General features: G+C 41.5%; 3 protein-coding genes across 9 annotated transcripts in view; 1 reads left to right on the top strand and 2 right to left on the bottom strand.

Annotated features, from left to right (window-relative positions):
- Positions 1-12,688, top strand: part of nagpa (N-acetylglucosamine-1-phosphodiester alpha-N-acetylglucosaminidase) — a 402,702-nt gene extending 390,014 nt beyond the window's left edge. The window contains exon 13 of the transcript XR_007570085.1: positions 12,385-12,688. The gene's annotated coding sequence lies outside the window, so the exon portion shown is untranslated. The remainder of the gene's footprint in view (positions 1-12,384) is intronic.
- LOC126392472 (collagen alpha-6(VI) chain-like) overlaps positions 1-20,859 on the bottom strand; it is a 310,923-nt gene that overhangs the window by 103,735 nt on the left and 186,329 nt on the right. The gene's annotated exons all lie outside the window — the stretch shown is intronic.
- The window catches only part of LOC126391489 (protein NLRC3-like), a 23,990-nt gene continuing 14,726 nt past the window's right edge, over positions 11,596-20,859 (bottom strand). For 3 of the 7 annotated variants that reach the window (XM_050046315.1, XM_050046314.1, XM_050046313.1), the window contains exons 9-17: positions 19,120-19,293; positions 18,609-18,649; positions 18,349-18,404; positions 18,126-18,172; positions 16,460-16,677; positions 16,001-16,266; positions 12,964-13,080; positions 12,707-12,848; positions 11,596-12,121 (exon numbers count right to left, since the gene is read on the bottom strand). In XM_050046315.1, the coding sequence (XP_049902272.1) occupies positions 11,787-12,121; positions 12,707-12,848; positions 12,964-13,080; positions 16,001-16,266; positions 16,460-16,677; positions 18,126-18,172; positions 18,349-18,404; positions 18,609-18,649; positions 19,120-19,293 (1,396 nt within the window). In that variant the 3' untranslated portion in view covers positions 11,596-11,786. Of the gene's footprint in view, positions 12,122-12,706; positions 12,849-12,963; positions 15,565-16,000; positions 16,267-16,459; positions 16,678-18,125; positions 18,173-18,292; positions 18,405-18,608; positions 18,650-19,119; positions 19,294-20,859 lie in introns of those variants that run through there. The other 4 variants (XR_007570082.1, XM_050046316.1, XR_007570083.1 and 1 more) reach the window with 4 other exon arrangements.

Here is a 20,859-nt window from a genome sequence, read left to right on the forward strand (position 1 = left end):
CTCTTTTTGGGACCATCCTCTGTAAACCCTAGAGATGGTTGTGCTGAAAATCCCAGTAAACACTCAGATCAGCCCGTCTGGCACCAACAACCATGCCACGTTCAAAGTCACTTAAATCACCTTTCTTCATCATTCTGATGCTCAGTTTGAACTTCAGCAGCTCGTCTTCACCATGTCTGCATGTCTAAATGCATTGAGCTGCTGCCACGTGATTGGCTGATTAGATATTTGTGTTAATGAGCAGCTGAACCTAATAAAGTGGCCAGTGAGTGTATATACTCACAGGCAGAGGCAGAGAAAATGCCCTCAGATGAAAGATCAGAGAAAAGTCAGATCAAACACTGACTGAGGAAAATACTGCAACGTACTTCAGATCAAATCATGAGTGAAAATTATATTTTTCATTTATTCATTCAATCTTGAGGGCAACTTGAGAAAGAGTATGTGACTGTCAGCGAGGCCAGCCGGGGACTGTCTGTGCCTTTCCTTCATTCCTCATGTGTCAGCTGCCCCCCCCCCCCCTTGTTTCATGTGGTTCCTTGTTTGTCTCTCTCTGTGTCTGTGTGTCGGGGCGTGGCTCTCATCAGTCCTGCTGCCAATCTGTCTGCTCACCTGAAAGCCATCCACTACTCAACCCCAGCCTGCAGCCCAGTCTCTGCCAGATCCTTCAGAGGCCGTTTACACGTGGCCGGCTATTTTCATAAACGGACATTTCACTGTCTCTGTTTACAAAAAGATCTTTGTTTACACTTACCCGTGTATATATACACAAGAGCATGCTAAACCTGTAGGTGGCAGTGTAACGAGAAGCTCAAGCCTTCCATGTATCCATTGTCACCATAGCAACATATGTCGCACTTTTGACACAGGCGCAAGTTCCGGCGCATACTGTGACATCAGCTGCCTATAACTCCGTTTATCTCTGTTTATCTCAGTTTACATGCAAACGCGCAACCGGAGTTTTCCAAAATCTCCACTCTGGCCGGAGTCTTTAGAAAGACTCGTTTTCAGAGGAGAAATCTCCGTTTGCGTGTAAACGAAGGGCACAAACAAAAAGCCCAGAAAAAGCGATTTAAAAATTCTTGACATCATCATGATGTAAAGTCTATAAGCAGAGCGGGAACTCGCAGGAGTGAGAAACACTACTATGCATATTCAGTGGACCCCATACTGTGGAAGTTATCGTGAAGCTAAAAACTTTTTTTTGGCATATGTGCCAGGCAAGCAACTCCATTGGACTACATGGGTGCCATCTTGGAGCCCCTTATCTACCAGAAACAATGTGGCGGCCAGCAGTTAAATGGTAAGCTAAAACATGTTTCTGAAAACATTTGAGGTGAGAAATAGGAAACTCAGTTACACTACATAGTGGTGCACACACAAAGCCAGAGCGGTCCAGGTTGGAGCCTGCTGGCTGGTTGGGAAAATGTATCACCAGTCATCTGAATTTATGGGCTCCAGCTCTGATTGGCTCTGACTGGCAGTGATGGAAATACAACTCTGGGGTGGACGCACTAATTTTAGCACCTTGAGCAACAAGATGCGATGACGGCCCGCCACAAAATACCATCTGTCTCCACCCAAGCAGTGTTCTAACATCGATGCAAATGTACTGTAGTTGGCACAGAGTTTGAGAAAGAGACTGAATAAATTACAGATATTAAAAAGAAGTAACCACTGTAACATTTCCACCGGCCTCCATGCTGCTTTCTATTGTTTACTAACCCTTTCAATGGCCTTCATCACATGTGACACACCAGTAAAAAACATTTCATAAAGGCAAACTCATCTTTTTCTCAGCTTTCCTGTGCTCTGCTCCTCTCACCTGGAGTAACCTCCAAATCTCTCGGCCTGATTTTGAAGTTCTCATAAGCACAAGGATGAATGGGTCGGTTGGTTCTTGTCAGTGTACGTTAGTGTATCCTTTGTGTATTTTATTGTGTGGTTATATGGCTGTAACTCTTTATGTGCTGCTGTCTTGGCCAGGGGCCGTATTCACAAACCTTCTGAGAATCCTCTCGCAGAGCTGCTAACTTGGCCTAAACATTTTTAGCAAGGAGTCCGAGCTTAGGTGTGATTCAGGAAAGTTCTCAGAGCGACTCTGAGTAGCGTTGCCAGATGGGAAATGTAGGATTATCGTACCAGAGACTCAAAATTATCGTATTTTGAGGGAAATTATCATACATCTGTCGTAACCAAAATAACAATCCTACTAATGCGCTATAGGCTCTAGTGTTTACTTTTTTTTTTCATTTTCCTTGCTTCTGTTTTTCCTCTTCTTCTTCTCCTGTTTTGTATCTCATTCTCACTCGACTTCCTGACGGGTCCCAGCGCCTCGTGGGGCGGGTACAGCTGACCATTCAACCAATCGTGCTCATTGTTCAGAGACAAACATCACCCGTATCTCACGCTAAATTGTTCAGAGACAAACATCACCCGTATCTCACGCTAAGTAAAGTGCGATTGGCTGGAAACTTGTCACATGGGAACAGATGCCTTCAGGCCCACAAAAAACTCCGGCATACTGATTACAACCACACATTCATGAAATGGTCAAATTATCAAACATTTGGCCTTTTTTGGGATTATTGATCGTACATCGTACAGAGGGCCAAATTATCGTACAAATACGATAATTATCGTACACCTGGCAACGCTGACTCTGAGCAAAGAAGGGAAGGAAACTTCTACCTCAGTGAGGAGGTGTGGTTGACTCTGTTGCTAGGTGTGATGCATCCTTTTAACAGATGTGATTGGTTGTCACAGACACGCCCTCTGTGAGCCTGTAAGGTGAGGACACCTGGGCCCTGTCCAAATACCTGCACTTGCGCTCTTGTGCCCCTTAATTGAGCGCTCCCGCTAAGGGGCACAAGTGCGTAGGGTGTCCCAGTTGTCTTCTGTTGTTATCAAGGGGTGCAAACCTGCACCCTTAATGCACCCCTTCCGAAAGTGCGCATCAGACCTCACTTCGCTGAAGGATTTTACCCAGAATCCTCCGTAGCGTCATGATGCCCGAACACTGCACAGCTGGCCGGTACAACTCACCATCTTCAAACAGTAACTGACGTGTCCACGAGTCGTTAACTCCGACTGACAACAACCGTTAGAGGAACATAACGTCAAACAACACGCTGTGTGGACTTAATAATACATGACAGGGCGTTAATTATGAAATAATATACAGTTTACAGTTGCCTGGAGGTTTGTATGACAGTCCATATCACTTTACAGTTTTGATTGTGTCTTTAATTCTTATTATTTTATTACCGTATGTCTTTATAGTTTATTTTATATCACAATTTTCCACAATTTATCAAAGCAAAAAAATGTTTTAATGGGAATGACGGTAATCTAGGCTACGTTAACGGTACAGTAAAAAAAGACGTTACAGCTAATATACACATTATTAACAGGTAAATTCAAGAGTAAAATTTAATTTAATTTACCTGTTGGTTGGGCATCAGCATCAATACTTGGATCTGATGTAGATGCCGCCTTCTCCTGCGGCTCCTAATCCTCCTCATCATTCGCTGATTGTNTCACTGTCATCCAGCGTTTCCTCCGACCTCTTCGTGTTTCCACCATTTTCTCCTCTGATTAAGAAACTCTTAAGCTTTCTCCTCCCTGCTCCTGACAGTTTTTCACCTTAGGAGCTTTTTTAAGGGCTAAGATGACTTTTATCTTCACAAGGGGCTAATCTTAACTTTAAGGGGAAATTCTAAGAAAACATCACAATTCTAAGTATTTTCTAAGAATCTCATCAGCAGGAGCAACTCTTTGTACGAGGACGCTTTGTGAATACGGCCCCTGGAGTTTTCTGCTGAGAGTGATTGATGATTTGATTACATTCAGCATGAAACCACTTAACTGTCTCTCATTGTGAGATTGTGCTGTTACTCATTAAAATATCAGCATGCGTGTGCATATTTTAACATGTGATGAATAAAGAAAACAAAGAAAAAGGTATATGGTCTGATTAAAGGTCATAGCTCGAGGATCTACATGATTTATTCATCTATGTACATGTCTTCGATATAATTAAACAGCCTCTGTGTAAAGCTCTTAAAGTTTATTGGACTTAAATGACTAAAACAGTTTTAAAAAAGAAAAGATTTAATAAAACTCTTTTACATTCAGAGTCTCTCAAAGACAAGACGACTCCTGTGCCCATTATTATCCAAAGATGTTTTGCAATTGTTTCATTATTTTTGCCCTCTGTAATTTTTTAGGTTAACATCTAATGATAAGTTCTGTCATGTTTTATTTAGTCTTTAAATGAGTTTAGTTTCTGCAGGATGTTTTTATTAATGTTTCCTGCTGCTGAGACTTTTTAACATCCAATAAAATTAGTTAAATCCTTGTAACTGATTTCTAACCATGTCACAAATATGATTATTATTGGGCTTAATGATCAGAGATGTCATATTGTCTGCACTGAGTTACAGCTTCCAACCATGCACATTCAACATTGACACCACAGTTTGTACCATAAAGTGAGAGATTACAAATTAAAGCTTCCTCAGAGTCATGATGAGGAAAACCCAGCTGGTGAATCTTACCTGGTCTAACTGAGGATCTTTGTTTGATGAGGACTCCACATCTCCACAAAAATCCTGGTGCAAAGTCAAAATCCAGATCAAATTAAATGTTTCTAGAAATGATCACATGATGACAACAACGGAGAACACAGGTGCAGGAAGAAGTCTCCAGATCAGATCAGGACGGACAGACAGCAGGATGAAGGAAGCAGCTCCGGAGCCTCAGCTCTCTGCTGCTCTCTGAGCTTCGCGGTGCAGGTTTAAAATAGAGCGGTGGAAGGTATGAGAGGTGATTAATGACACACAGCAGGAGGAGGAGGAGGAGGCAGGCTATTCCCACTTTTATGCAGTGTGGCAGAAGTACTCAGATATTTTACTAAAGTAAAAGCAGTGATACCACCGTGCAGAAATACTCTGTTACAAGTAAAAGTCCTGCATTCAACACCTTACTCACGTATTCAACACATTCTCACTGTGACCTCGTCACATACTGACGCGCTTGGTCATGGACTTTCCACGTCCACATACGACATGCAAGGTACCCTGGGTGCGCTGGTTGTTGACGTACTGGGACACTGTCTCAAGTTCTGCCTGTTACATGCATTGTCTTCTTTCAAAATACACTTCTGTTTGCACAGTAAAATTTAATGTTAACATACAGTCTCTTTCAAAATAAAAGCACTATGTCAGTACAGCACCGCAAAGTTTTTCCTTCAACAACAAACACACATGGTTGGGTTTAAGAAAAAAGAACAAGTTTTGGCTTTACAATCTTACAGGATGTGAACACCGCTCTCTCGGGTGAAAGTCGATGTTTGTTGGACCCATCCACCATCCGCTCCTGCCTGCCCCATTCTGACTTTTGCCATCTTAAGTTTCGTCCTTTTCCCACGGTGTTCCCCCTGATGCTGCCGTGCACCGTTAAACTATAATCACCACCTCCAGCATGCACTGGGGCAGTTTGTAGCCGACTGTGAAGCAGTCAGGATGAGTCAGTACCTCCAAATCTGAGGCCATGGTTCTCTGCCGGAAACCGATGGATTGCCCTCTCCGGGTTGGGAGAGAGTTACTGCCCCAAGGGAGGGAGTTCAAGTATCTCAGGGTCTTGTTCACGAGTGAGATAGATCGGTGGTTTGGCACAGCATCTGCAGTGATGCGGGCGCTGCATCGGACCGTCGTGTTGAAGAGGGAGCTGAGCCAGAAGGCGAAGCTTTCAGTTTACTAGTCCATCTACGTCCCAACCCTCACCTATGGTCATGAGCTCTGGGTAGTGACTGAAAGAATGAGATCGCGGATACAAGCAGTCGAAATGAGGTTCCTCCGTGAGGTGTCTGGACTCAGCTTTCGAGATAGTGGGAGGAGCTCGGACACCCGGAGTGAGCTCGGAGTAGAGCTGCTGCTCCTTTGTGTCAAAAGGGGTCAGTTGAGGTGGTTTGGGCATCTCACTAGGATCCCCTGGGCACATCCCAGTAGTAGGAGGCCCTTGGGCAGACCTTGAACATGCTTGAGTAATTGCATATTTCATCTAGCCTGGAAACACCTTGGGGTCCTCCAGGAGGAGCTGGAAAGCTTTGCTGGGAAGAGGGACGCCTGGATGGATGGATGGATGGATGGACTACTGTCTCTCTTTTCCGTTCTTTTTTTGTCTGACTGGTTCATAAAACATGTATATCAACCCATAGTTGTTTTCTTAATTGACACTGGGCTGGCCCAGTCACATCCTTACACCCCTCCCTCTTAAACATCTGCTTTTTAATAAGTGCCAAAATTGATGAGACAAATGCAAAGGAGGCATGCAGGGGCACAGCAACAAATTTTAGGTCCTAAGCATAAGCACTCTCTGTCGGTCCCCCGCCCTTCCCTTCCCAAGCCATGATCCATGTCTCTCTGATGCATCTTGTAAGTTTTTTTGTTTATTGTTTTCTTGTTTTACAAAGTCAGCTTTCTTTCTTTTTAGCTTTGGAACTTCTTGAAGAAAGACATGACAGTGCACACTGGTGCTCCAGCAGCATGAGCAGTCACTCACTCGATTTAAGCTGTGTCTTGAGATGAATCCCAGGGTGTTTTCACACCTGTCCTGTTTGGTTCGGTTTAATCGAACTCAAGTTTGTTCGCCCCCTCAGTGCGGTTTGTTTGTGGTGAGAACGTGTTCCGACTTGGATCCGAACCCACCTCTAATCACCTTCAGTCAGCCTATACAGCTATTGTTCCTCATCTTTTGGCTTCTGCAACTGTGACCTTTCCTCTAACCCTGCAGATTGCTGCAGTAAGCAGATTTGCTTGTCTTATTTATTTCCACAGTGGTCCGGTTTCTCTTCAAGCTCTAGCTGCCACAGCTGCATCCTTTTTGTCTGTCAGTGAAGTGTCGCCATCTAGTGGCTAAAACAAAGAACTACACTTTGACACCTTTTGTCCCATCCTCCCCTCTTCGTCTCCTCCTCTTCTCCTTCTTTTGAGATTTAACCACATTGTCTTTATGTAAATCCAGAGTAAAATCTTGTCAATGAGTTTCTACAGATGTCGCAGTTCTCAGTTGAACCCTGGTCCCCTTCAGGTTGTGGTTTCTTTGACATAGAAGCCAAATGTGGAATCACAACGTCCTGGTCCGTCACGTGATGCCATGGGGCCCAATAACACCTTTTCCCATTGATTTATATTGTAAGAGAGATTAATGTAAATCAATGGATACATTTTTTTGAGCATCGCAAAGCCCATTAGATTATTTTTTTCAGCATCAGGATTTGATCCATTTGGTTCAATGACATTTCGAAAATTAAATCATTAATATCACCATTCAAGTTAGCGGAGGGCTCAACCGAAAGTAGCTGCTCGGTCGGTGGAAGTTTCTAGTGTGTTTACTCTGTGGACCCAACGATGTGGAAGATCCAGGTAATTTCATACTGCTGAAACTGAGCTTATTTTAGCTTGATGTATCACTGAGCAACTGAACTGATCGCGCCCTGCCTTGAACACTGCATTCAGTTCTCTTCAGAGGTGGGACCGAGTCATTGTTTTAAAAGTTACAAGTAAGTGTCAAGTCTTTGCAATCAGGTCCCAAGTCAAGTTCCAAGTCCTAAACTTTAAGTTTTGAGTGCTAAAACAAGTCATAGTGCACTCTTCGCCAAATGTAATGCAATTTTAACCACAGAGTCATCCTATATTAAACTTACAATAACCATCAATTCTTTTTAATGTACAGTAAGTTACTTAGCTGTTAAGCTAACATTAGCTAAGCATTGGCTTGCTAGTTACAACAGTGCTACTATTAGCCTTGACTTAATTTTCTTTGTGCAGTTAGTCCCGTTTTGAAAGATAAAATCTACCGTCCCTTACTGAATCAATACGGGACACGATTTGTCCCATAATTCTGTGCACACCCTGCTCGACTATTTAAACTATGTTTTCACCTGTCAATTAAAAATACAGCAGAGTAGTTGTTCAGTTTTATAGACTGTCTCGCACTGGCTTGGTTCTCCAACAGAACAACCATCATCACACGCGACTGTGGTTGTTTATAGTGGCTGTATCATCACATTAGGCCAGCCTTATTAAGTTTATGAATGTGCCTACAGGTAATATTTTACACAACATGGTGTAGACTGCAAAATCATAACATGATCACTAATACTGGCAAACCCACAAAAAAGGCCTAATTTTAAATCTCTCACTGTGTATTTCATGTCCAGCTTATCCCAGTTATTCCCACCCCGTCTAACTGAATTTTGTTGCATTGACACCGTGGTCCAAGGAGTTATCAGGAACTGTTTAGACTGTGCTATGTTACAGTCCATGTAAAGTAAGCAGTAGTAAATGTAAGGTAAACTGTGTCACTGGTGTAACCAATTACAACTCAAAGTGGTGATGAGGTCTTAAAATGTTGTCTGAAAGGTTTCTTTAAGAAGTTTTTAAAAGGTTGAACTTCAGGATTCCTGCATAAAGCCTGCCGTCTCTAGCCTCTTTCAGATGTACCAAAAAGTTTATTCTGACAGACCAAACATTTTGCCCTTGTCTCTGATCTTATGTTTTAATCCTTAATATAACTGATGCAACTTTTTACTATAATTGTAGCCTTCGAATACTCCCTATGTGTCTTGCAGTGTCTCCCTCTTACCTCTGCTCTATCTTGTTGCCACCTAGTTAACTGGGTTCAGGTGTGCTGCTGCACATGGGTGACAGGGCAGCGCCTTTGGAGAACTAAGAAGCAGGACATGTTTGGGGAGGGTTTTTTGATTTTGTTGGCCAAAGAGGAAGGAGAACAGTGGTGGAGAGCGGACAGCCTGCCTTGGAAGGACAATAAATGTCAATGGACTCTTGCTGTTGGTGATCCTCGACCAGGTGTGTGTGGAGGACCAGAAAGGAACTGAGCCAACTAACAAGTAGGACCGGATTGCTTCCTTTTTTTGTTTCCACCCTGGTGAGTTTGATTCTGCTTTTCCTGGTACCTGCTTTTTTATTTTAAATAGTGGACACTGGACAATTCTTCCTCACCGGGATTAAGTTGGACAAAAGAAATAATTATTAAAGAGGACATTCTTACGATTACCTTTTTTATTTTTTTTTTCTCCTGTATTTTCATTTGGGGAGGGGAATAATATATAAATAAATCATGTTTGAGTGTATTTAAGTTTCCTTTAGTACAATCTCCTGCTGGTGTCAGTAGAGAGACAGAGTCAGACCTCTTATTTTGTCCTGCCCCTCTAACTAAGATTAAGTAATTACTGTAGCTTTTGAATTTAACTCATAACTAGGCTTTAAAGGTGATCTGACTGTTATACTTTTTAATCTTTGGACTTGGGTGAAGGTATCAAGTCAAAAGGCTCAAGTCCAAGTAAAGTCAGGAGTCACTGGTGAAGTCAAGCTGCAAGTCTTTTTTCATTTTGTCAAGTCTTAAGTCATCTAATTTGTGACTGAAGTCTGGCTCAAGTCCAAGTCAAGTGACTCAAGTTCACAACCTTAGTTCTCTTTATAGCCTACATGGATGGACTGTTTGATGTGTGATGCAGCCTCCTGACTGTAAACTTTAACTTTCTGTTTCTGACAGAATGCAAAGCAAATTTTAGAGATGAACTCACTCAGGGTGATGAACACAAAGATGTCCACAAGTCGAAAAGGCTTCAATTCTTCATCATCTTCTGATTCTGTTGGCTTTTTCTGACTTTGTCCGATACTATATTACATTTAGACAAAAGTACATGTCTCCTCAAAACTAAAAAAAAAAGGTAGCGGCCATCTTGAAAACACAAAGGTAACTGTTTTCATAGTGGTCCTCGAGGAAGAATCAGAAAATACTTAACTGAGGTTTTTCCTTTCATCAGAACATTTAAGATCGTAACCTGCTCGGTTCTCTTTTCATTGGCTTTAAAAGGGTCTTTGACCACACTTTTAATTTCAGTTTTTGCATTGGAACAATTGTCTCACTCACGAAAAATGATTGGCTTTTGGGGGAGCCCTGTTTTTGGGGATGGAGGGTGGGAGGGTACTGTACACATTATCGCTCACACATGAATTTATATTACTCATGTTTATTCATTATCATTATTATATTTATATTTAATTGTTTATAGTATTTCCCTTTTATACTTATGCTTCTAAATGCTCGCATTCGGCTTGAAAAATACACTATCAATGTATTTGTATTCATACAGAGAATATTAAGCCTGAGATGATAAAGACACAGACACAAGATTCACCGTTACAACATTTTTTAAATCGCTCTCCACTGAGAAACAATAAAAAAGCTAAAGCATGGTGGGCAAACAATGGTTTGTGTTACACTGTTCAGACCAGAGCAAGGCTGCATCTCATGACTTTTATGGACCAACAGCCTCGGATGTTGTTCTTATGGAAAAATATAGCGGGGTAACTTTTCAACAGAAGGAAGAGACAACAGACCAAAACACAGTTACAAAGTGCTTTACAAAACCCAATAAAAGACAAAGCAATAAAACAAGATAAATGCTTCAAAAACAGAATATATGTAACACAGTAAAACACACACAATAATAAAGCAGTTAAAATCACCAAAAGCCAATTTTAAACAAGTAGGTTATCATAAGTGATTTTAAAGATGAGACTGAGTTTGCAGCCCTGATCTCCTCAGGCAGGTCCTTCGTTGAGCTCTGACTGCAAAGAATCTGTCACCTTTGTGAATTAATCTAGACCTCGGAACAAGAAGAAAAGATTCATCTGAGGATCTCAGGGTGCGAGAGGGAAAATAGGGCAATAAAAGATCTGTTATATAACTTGGAGCAAGATCTCTCAGGACTTTGTAAGTAATCAATAAAGTCTTAAAATAAATTCTAAAAACAACAGTAACCAGTGTAGGGAAGCCAGGATCAGTGTGATGTGGTCATGTTTTCTAATCCAAGTCAAGATTCTGGCAGCAGAGTTTTGGATGAGCTGGAGGTCCAAGAGGGTTTTTTTTTTTTACTGATGCCAGAGAGCAAGGAACTGCAATAATCTAAATGACTGGTTATGAATGCATGAATAACAGTTTCCAGATGTTTGTTGGAAAGGAATGGTCTGATCCCGGAGATATTTCTGAGATGGTGGAAGCTGGATTGAACTACTGAATTTATGTGTTTGTCTAAACTGAGGGTTTGATAAAAAAAAAAATTACACTAAGATTTCTGCAATGTGAAGTTATTAAGTCAGACAGAGAACCAAGCCTGTCTGATATTTGAACATTTGCACTATCTTGTCCTGTGATCAATATCTCTGTCTTGTCAGCACTAAGCTGCACAGAGTTTTGTTGACAACCACTTGTAAATGTCATGAAGGCAATTTAGCAGGTTAGTCATGTTTTGATAGTAATTTGTTGGATCACAGCTTAAATAGATCTGAGTATCATCTGCATACAAATGGAAACTGATATTATGTATGTGTATAACATGCTCAAGAGGGAGCATTTAAATTGAAAAGAGAATCGGACCTAGCACTGACCCCTGAGGCACCCCACAATATCAATCAATCAATCAATCAATCAATTTTATTTATAAAGCCCAATATCACAAATCNGACAGCCAGCGATTAAATGATGACATGCGGCTAAACATGTCATCAGTGGTCAGATTTGGGAGGGGTCCAGAGATAGACACAATAGACATCAGTTGCACCAAACCTGGCGTCGGCAACACCCATACACCCAGTCATCTCTCTAAATATCACAATAAGTCATGTCAGACTGTAGAACAGACAGCTGACATAGAGATTCCTCATCATCACTCTCCACAGTTTCTTCCTTTTGCCTCAGCTGAAGTTCAGCACTCTGGAGAGGCATGGATCCACCTCACGGAGAGCAGCGATCAGAACTGAGCAGGCTTCAGTGCCCTTTCTTATCGTTGTGTCGATCACGTCTCGTGCTTTGTCTGCTCTGGTTTTTATTCTGGCAGACTGAACTTCAGCATCATTGATCACGCGGTACTGAAGAAGTTTATCCAGAAGCTGGTTCAGAACAGGTTCAGACACTCTGTTCAGAAACTGCGTCCGAACTGAGAACAGTTTCTCGTCAGCTGGGACACTGTCCTCTGCTGGGACGCTGTCCTCTGCTGGGACACCTGTCTGTGGAACTTCCCCTCTTGGAGCTGAAAGATACCCAGATCATTTTTTTATCAACCAACAATCACTTTTAAACAGAGATCTCTCAAAAATGACAAAATTGTAAAGTTGAACAGAAATTAAATGTCATGTTTTGGTTTCCTTCAGCAACATATCTGCTCTGTAAATCACTTTTTGTTTTATCCTGTGAGAAATAAAGGAGAAATTTATATTTGTAGTCCCCAACATTCAAGCCCTTCTGTGTGCAGAGTTTGCATGTTCTCCCCGTGTCAGCGTGGGTTTCTTCCAGGTGCTCCAGCTTCCTCCCACAGTCCAAAGACATGCAGGTTAATTGGTGACTCTAAATTGTCCGTAGGTGTGAATGTGAGTGTGAATGGTTGTCTGTCTCTATGTGTCAGCCCTGTGATATTCTGGTGACCTGTCCAGGGTGAACCCTGCCTCTTGCCCAATGTCAGCTGGGATAGGCTAAATAAAGAATAATATGAGATGAAGCAAATATGGAGGTCCCTGAATGTGCATGAAAGCTACACATATCTTTTCTAATCCGGTCTATCGCTGGGGTGTAACCTCTGACATCAGTTGAAGGGCTGCTGCAGAACAGTGAAGTCTACCTGTCAGTAAAACGTGACGTCTCCAGACCTCTTTCCGCTCATGGTCCTGCACCATCAAAGTCACTCTGTCTGTGTTTGTCGTCAGGAAAACTTCAAATGTTGGATGGAAATTTGGTCCATGCCTTGACTGAAACGCTTCATGCTGAAAACCAGAAGCAACACGTCATTTTCGTTCTGTTTTTAAAATGCAGCCCAAATATTGTATTCATGATCATTCTGTTTAAAAGCATTGGGAGTGCACAAGAGACCTGACTTACCTCAGGCTGTATTGTGAAGCCCTCAGGTTCACAGTGGACACTGTAACTTTGACCAAAGCTCAGATGACAGTTGGAGGAGATCTTGATATGCTCAGCACCTCCTTGTTGGACGGTAACCTTCAGTAAAGGGACATTATTATAAGTTTAGTTCATGCTCAGATAGTCAGGACAATTCTTTTTATAGAGAGCATTTAAGAACACTCTATCCAAGAAATGCCACCTCAACATGGTGGAGGGGTTTTTGTGTCCCTGTGATCCTGTGGGAGCTGTGAGGTTGGGGGCAGAAGCTCCTGGTAGGGTCTCCCAAAGCAAAGTGGTCCCATGGGAGGTGTCAGACTAAGAGCGATTTAAAGACCCCATATGAATCAGCAAAAAAGGAGTTGTTGCACTGGGGCCCCCTCCTGGAGCCAGACCTGGAAGGGGAGCAGCTCACCAGCGTGTGTCTGGTGCCTGTGGGCCCACCACTCGAGAGAATAGGCAGGTTGGATGGTAGGCAAAGGCAGGAGCCTTGGCGTAGTGACCCCTGGCATCCTAGACTGACTCTAGAGATATGAAACTCATCTCTCTGGCAGGTAAGGAACTGGAGCTGGTGCGGGAGGTGAAGCGATACCAACTAGTTATAGTTAGTTTCACCTTGATTTGATTTGATTTGATTTCTTATTTATTTCGAACGTGTAAACAGAAATGTCATAAGAAAAAAAGCAAACAAAAGATTCTCAACACAATTTGGCAATTCGGTTTACATTTCCGAAAAGGAGTGGGAGGAAGTACATACTTATTTAATCCCACCCCCTATCCATAAATCCATTTTTTGTTAATTAACTAGCTTCCCATTACAATAATTAACAACATAAACTTTTCCCTTCAATTAACAAAGTTTTACAAAATATTTCAAAAACATAAATTCACAGTCAACATATACCAAAATACAATTTTACAAAAGAAATGTGAGGTAATCTAGGAAAATAACTAGCACCATAAATAAATAAGGCAAACAATATACAAATATACTGCTAAGGATTGTCGTGACTGTACCCTTTGAAAATCATTTCTTTATATCTTTTTTTAAATTGCTTCATGTTTGGACATTTCTTGAGCTCCCCATCAAGACTGTTCCATAACTTTACTCCCCAAACAGAAATACAAAAACTTTTCCTGGTAGTACGAAAACTTGGGGTTTTAAAATTGAATAGCCCTCTTAAATTATAAATTCCCTCTTTTTGTGTAAACATGTTTTGAATATTTGCTGCTAGTAAATGATTTTTTGCCCTAAACATTATTTGTGCTATTTGATAATTGATCAGGTCTTCCAGTTTTAATATATGTGCCTGTAAGAATAATGGGTTTGTATGATCCTGATATCCAGCTTTGTGAATGCAGCGTATTGCTCTTTTTTGAAGAATGATTAATGGCTGTAGTGTAGTTTTGTAAGTGCTGCCCCAGACCTCTGCACAGTAACTTAGATATGGTAAAACCAGTGAACAGTACAGAATGTGGAGTGATTTGTGATCTAAAACCTGTTTTGCTTTGTTTAATACTGCAATGCTTCTTGATATTTTGGAGTGGATATGTTTGATGTGTGATTTCCAGCTGAGTTTTTCATCTATTGTAACACCAAGAAACTTATATACAGAAACTTGCTCAATCTTAATCCCATCTACCACAATATTTATTTGGGTACCTTTTCCCAAGTTCCCAAATAACATGCATTTTGTTTTGGTTAAGTTTAATGATAGCTTGTTTTTATCAAACCATATTTTTAATTTGCACATTTCTGAAGTAATATGTTTTTGTAACTGACAAACATCATCTCCGGAACAAAAAATGTTTGTGTCATCAGCAAATAAAACAAGTTTAAGTGTTTCAGACACACTGCATAAATCATTAATATATAGAATAAACAATTTAGGGCCCAAAACTGACCCCTGGGGGACACCACAGGTAATGTCCAAACATGAGGAGCAACAATCACCCACCTTCACAAACTGCTGCCTGCTAGACAAATAACTTTTCAGCCAGTTTAGCACAACCCCCCTGATGCCGTACCTTTCCAACTTTTTGATTAATATGCCGTGGTGTATGGTGTCAAATGCTTTTTTTTAAATCTATGAATAACCCAACTGCATACTGTTTATTATCTATGGAGTTTGTGATGTCCTCTATTGAATCAGTTAATGCTAGTGATGTAGATCTATTTGCCCTGAATCCATATTGACTGTCACTGAGTAAGTTATGCTTGTCTATGAATTTTTCCAGACGATTATTGAAGAGTTTTTCGAGTATTTTGGAAAGTTGAGGGAGTAGCGAAACAGGTCTGTAGCTTCACACAAAGCACTGGTACTGGACCTGAACTCCTGGAGAGGGGCTGGACAGGTGTGGGGAAACTCAAAAGCTCCCGGCTGGGTGCCACTGTGTGGGATTTTGGCTGTTGTGTGGTGCACCAAACAGCAGTTCAGAGTACCTGGCCATCTTGAAGTCTCTGAGTGGCGTCCTGGGAGAGATACCATCTTGGGACTCTATAGTTCTACTGAGGTACTCACGTGGGCAATGTTAGATAAACCTGGAGGTGGGGGGTGATTGGGAAGAATACCCCAGGAGGAGCTGCCCCGGATAAGTGGAAGATGATGGATGGGTGGATGGATGGATGGGTGGATGGGTGGATGGGTGGATGGATGGATGGATGGATGGATGGATGGATGGAAAAATAACAAATGCTGATTGAAATGCTTTACACAGGTGAGAATTACAGTCAATCAAAAACATAATTACGAAGATATACTGTAGGTAATTTAAAAGAAAACATTGAATAAATAGTAAGAAGTATCAAGAATGACAGTGGCAGATGGAAATACAGAAAAAGAAAAACTAAAAATGAAAGCATAAACTGAAGATTTACAGTTCGGATTCATTTAGATTTTTAAATCAGCAGAAGAAGGTTCAATAAAAAGAGCGTAGTGTGAACCAACTTTGTGAAAACAGCTATGGTTTAAAACTCAAGTTTGGGCTGATGGTGAGCACATATGACAAATAGCTTTACCTCCTGTAGAGGGATGTTGTCCTGCAGCAGAAATACATCCAGTACTCGATGCCCTAAGTACGGAGGTCGGAGGAACAGCAGAACTTGACCATTTATTGGCAGTGAGATGTTCAGAAACCTTGTGATGTAATCCCAGACCAGGCCGAAGGCAGAGAGGTTTGGGACCTTCACAACCACATGAGTGTCTGTAATCTCCAGTGGCTCCAAGATGCTCATTCCATCGTCAGTGACGTGGACGACAGACAACAGGCCATCAATGAGCAACGCTGTGAAAGCAAAGAGCTGTTAAGTTTTTTGTATTGCTGCTAGAACAGGTTAAGGCCAACCTAATTAATTTCCACTTGAGTTCTACATTGAAATCAATCTTTTGTTATTAACTCTTGAGCCTCCAAAGGATGTGCGGGTTCACCTCTATCCTATTTATCACCTGTCTATCTATGTATACAGCCATGTCTTTACCATCCTTTGTTTCACAGTGCGGGAGGTGGAGCTGACAGACGGCAGCAGCCTCAGAACACTTGATTTCAAACAGCGGCCCTGCAGCTGTCTTGCCAGCTGGCTGGAGGAGGCTCTCATCCCATTGGACAGTCCTGTACAGCAGCTCCGCCTCCTGAGCCATAACAAACACCAGTCCTGTCAAATCACACTGGAACACACCTGGACCAGGACACCTGAACCTGTGGGACACAAAAGAGTTGAATAAATATGACAAGCATTTATTAGCCTATAACGCCGCTTTTCCACCAAACACTTTTGGTATGGTACCTTTGGAACTAAAAGTAACCTTTCAGACATGGTACCTAGATCCTAGATCCGTTTAGCGTTTCCACCGCAAATGGTACTCTTAAATGTGGACGGGATTGTTGTCACTTTTCCATTTTGCAGCAGCAGCCTGGTAAAGATAGACCTTACGCAGTGCCCTGTAGCGACTTAAATTCAACCAGAGCAAGACAGAGCGCCGGGTTCTGATCCTGGACTACTCTCTTGCTCTGAGTCCCCGCCAGATCAGCACACTTAAGTCCCGTTTCCACCAAATACTTTCGGTGTGGTACCTTTGGAACAAAGGTGAAAGGTGAAGGCAAGCTCAGGGGTTTAGTGTTGCCGTACCCCACAGGAACGACGCCTCACTACGTTTTTTTTTTGTCTCTGAGTGTAGATTAGAATTAGAATATATGCAGTTCACGTAATCCAGTAGAACTTAATATATATTTTTAAACACTTGAAGATCCACTCATTACTAAAAGTGTCTGTCATCCAAGAGAGACAAGAAAAACTAAAGTGATGGTCAAAGTTGTCATATTGAAATTTAAGGTGTGCTGATGGATTCACGTCATCAACTCATGCATTGAGTAACATTACAAGTTAACGTTCCACCTTAAAAGTTGCCGGCAGTCGGCCCAGTGAATGAAGTTATTTTTTCTCAGACTCCAGCTGCTGTGAGAGGCAGCAAAACATCCTTTCATTTTATAGTTACAGTTTACTAATAAAACTCTCCACAGTATGAACAGTGGTTACATGAGCCTCAAAACCAGACACAACTCAGCCCTGAGCAGAGTGACCGTCCTCTACTGACCAATCAGACTGCAGCGTTCATAGCTCCACCTTTTAGTACCAGATCTGTGTGCTAGGTACCCCAACAGAGGGGGGACCAAACATGGGGACGGTATGGGGTGGTTCTGTTGGTACCATCCACAACTTTTACTGTGGAAACAGAAAAAATGTACCAAACTGAACTGAACTGCTTGACGGAAACAGGGCTTTAGTCACATGATCTGTTTTCACTGACAGGTTTTCATCTGCAGTGCAGGGCAACTGATTGTAGTGTAAGGTGTGATTAACACAGGCATGCTGCCTTTCAATAGAGCAGGGATTGGTTCAGTTCAATTAAAAGAAGTGTTATTAACATGGAAAACACATTTTCTTGGCCAAAGCAAATGTGAAATAAAAACAAAAATTGTATGTACTGTAGTTAAAGATCTACCACAATCTGGTTTATAGACACGTTGCTGCTGATTGGGTACAACTCTGACAAACCCACCAAAAGACAGAAAACAAAAACGTTTTTAAAATATCAATTTTTTTAAAAATATCTGTATACTTATAGACAAGGGCTTAAAGGGATTACCTGTATGTAGATTCAGTTGTGCGTTCGGGTGAGAAAGATAATGGAGCCTGTAAATAAAAAAAAGGCACAAAGATATCATGGAAATCAAAGTTCAATTCAAGTTCAGTGAACAAAAGCCACAATTCTCGGACCTCTGTTTGCTTGTATACAAAATAGTTATGTATTACCTGGTGCTGAAACCTCAATAAATGTACTTCACACTGAACAACTGCTCCTCTCTAACCTTTTTGTCATCCTCGGCAAGGTTTGTTTTCACGTCAGGTTTGACATCAGAGTCGTCTGATGGAGAGAAGAGGTGAAAGAGAACAATAATGCAAACTTGACTGTGGGTGAGAAACTTTAGCAGCCCAAATTCTTGAATATTTTCCAAAAGCTCTAACAAAAAATGGAAAAGAGGAATATTTTGCTGTATGGAGAGGACATGTTCATTCTAAGATCAGATTTTAATAGCTTGGTGACTCAGGGTCATTGTTCAGTACTCACATATTTTGTGTTTCTTAGCTCTGAACACCTTGCCACTGATCCTGTAGGGATAAACACAATCCCAACAGTTATAGATTAAATTTAGAATATATGTTTGTTCTGTGAGCTGTAGAGTCCTGACACAAGTCAATTGATCTAATGCTTTGCATCACATCACATCGTCACCACAAAAACTACAACTGACTGCACTGACTGACTGGTCTTAACACGAAAAGCATCACAGGAAAACAAAAAAAAAAAACAACCTTTTTTACTCAACTGTCAAATCCCACATTTCTGTTAAAAGTTGCAACTGTCTGTAAAATGTTTCTTGGCTTTGAATTGTCAGCTTGCATTTCATCATTTGTGGAACAAAGAAAAGAAACATGAGATGAAAGATAAGGAGAAAACCACTTATTTGTTGTGCTGGGCTAGGATACCCCTAGATGGTAGAACTGGTAACGCATTAACATCCCTGTGTTTATTACAATAGTGCTGAGCTCGCATGGACTAAGCCGGCCCCCTTACTGACCTCAGAGTCTCCAGTCTACAGTCTGGATTCTCCACACAAGAAGAGAGTAGCTTCACTCCTTGTTCCTTGTCCCAGTTGTCACTCAGGTCCAGCTCTCTCAGACAGAAGGGGTTGGACTCCAGAGCTGAGGCCAAAGAAACATAGCTGATCTTTGACAAATGGCAGTGCCACAGTCTGAATGAAGAATAAATGACATCACGTGTCAGTATGCCCTGAGCATAGCATGAACCAAATCATGTATTATGACTGCCTGTAGCATGCAATGGTTATAGTTCTATGTAAACCATTCATTTACATTATGTTCAAAATAAAACTAGAATTAGTGCCTCGAGGTTGTATGACTCAATGCACCAGACAAGCTGCAGTTACTGTTTTCATCCATATCTGCAAAAACATGGATGCTTCACATACATCTTCCCCCCAACAGCACAAAGATCTACACAATCAGCACAGTTTCCAGGTGGACACCTAAGATTGGTGTCACAGTTCATTATCTGACCAAATGTCCTTTTGTTCAGAGATGTAATGTTGAATAATGCCCAGTAAAGTGTTTTTGCAGAATATTATGATGTAACCCTAAAGTTGACCTCTAACCTTTAAGATATATATACGTCATCAGATCATCATTTTATCCTTTTAAACATTTGTGTTAAAGAGTTATGGCCAAGTATTTGTTTTGTGAGGTCACAGTGACTCACTTTAAACCACAAAATTGTAATAAGTTTACCCTTGACTCAAAGTAGACGTTTGTGCCAAATTTGAAGAAATGCCCTCAAGGCATTCTTGGGATATCATGTTTACAAAACTGGGATGACTGGACGGACGAACAACCAAAAAACATGTTGCCTCCAGTCACAGCTATCACTGGTGCCGAGCCATAAAAACTATATTTGGATCACAAGTATTCAACTTTATTTGAGCAAGGTCTCTAACTACTTTTGTTTTGAAAGACAAAGAAGTTTCAATGACTCAGTTATTTAATACTGTGGAAAAAATGACCCAAGTTGGTTTCACCACATACAGTGGCTGCAAAAGTTTGGGCAACTCTGGTCAAATTTTTGTCTACTGTGAACAGTAAGTAGAAGATAAACTGATCTCCAAAAGGTATGAAGTTAAAGATGAAACATGAGTTTCAACATTATAAGCAAGATCAGTGTATTGTTTTTGTTTTGTACAAGTTTAGAGTGAAAAGAAAAGGAAAGGAGCATCATGCAAAAGTTTGGGCACCCCAAGACATTTGAGCTCTCAGACAGCTTTTCCCAGGGTCTCAGACCTTAATGAGCTTGTTAGAGCTCTGGCTTGTTCACAGTCATCGTTAGGAAAGGCCAGGTGATGCTAATTTCAAAGCTTTATAAATACTCTGACTCCTGTCCCAACAACCAGCAGCCATGGGCTTCTCTAAACAGCTGCCTAGCACTCTGAAAACTAAAATAACTGATGAAGACTATAAGAAGACAGCAAAGTGTTTTCAGGGAGCTGTTTCCTCAGTTGGTCATGTCAGTAAGAAATGGCAGACCAAGAAAACTTTCTGAGAGAGCTGCTCGTAGGATTGTTAGAGAGGCAAATCAAAACCTCTGTTTGACTGTGTGACGGCCTCCTGCCTCTAGGGCCTGCTGTTGTGTTTTGTGTTCCCTCTTTTGTGTTGTCTTCTTTCCTTGCAGGTCGTAGGTGGGGCTTGCCACACCTGGGTGGACCTGGCCAGTCCACAGGTGTATAAGAGCTGGCACTGCTCCTCACATT

The sequence above is a fragment of the Epinephelus moara genome, chromosome 6 (genome assembly GCF_006386435.1).
Source record: "Epinephelus moara isolate mb chromosome 6, YSFRI_EMoa_1.0, whole genome shotgun sequence".
Lineage (NCBI taxonomy): Eukaryota > Metazoa > Chordata > Actinopteri > Perciformes > Serranidae > Epinephelus > Epinephelus moara.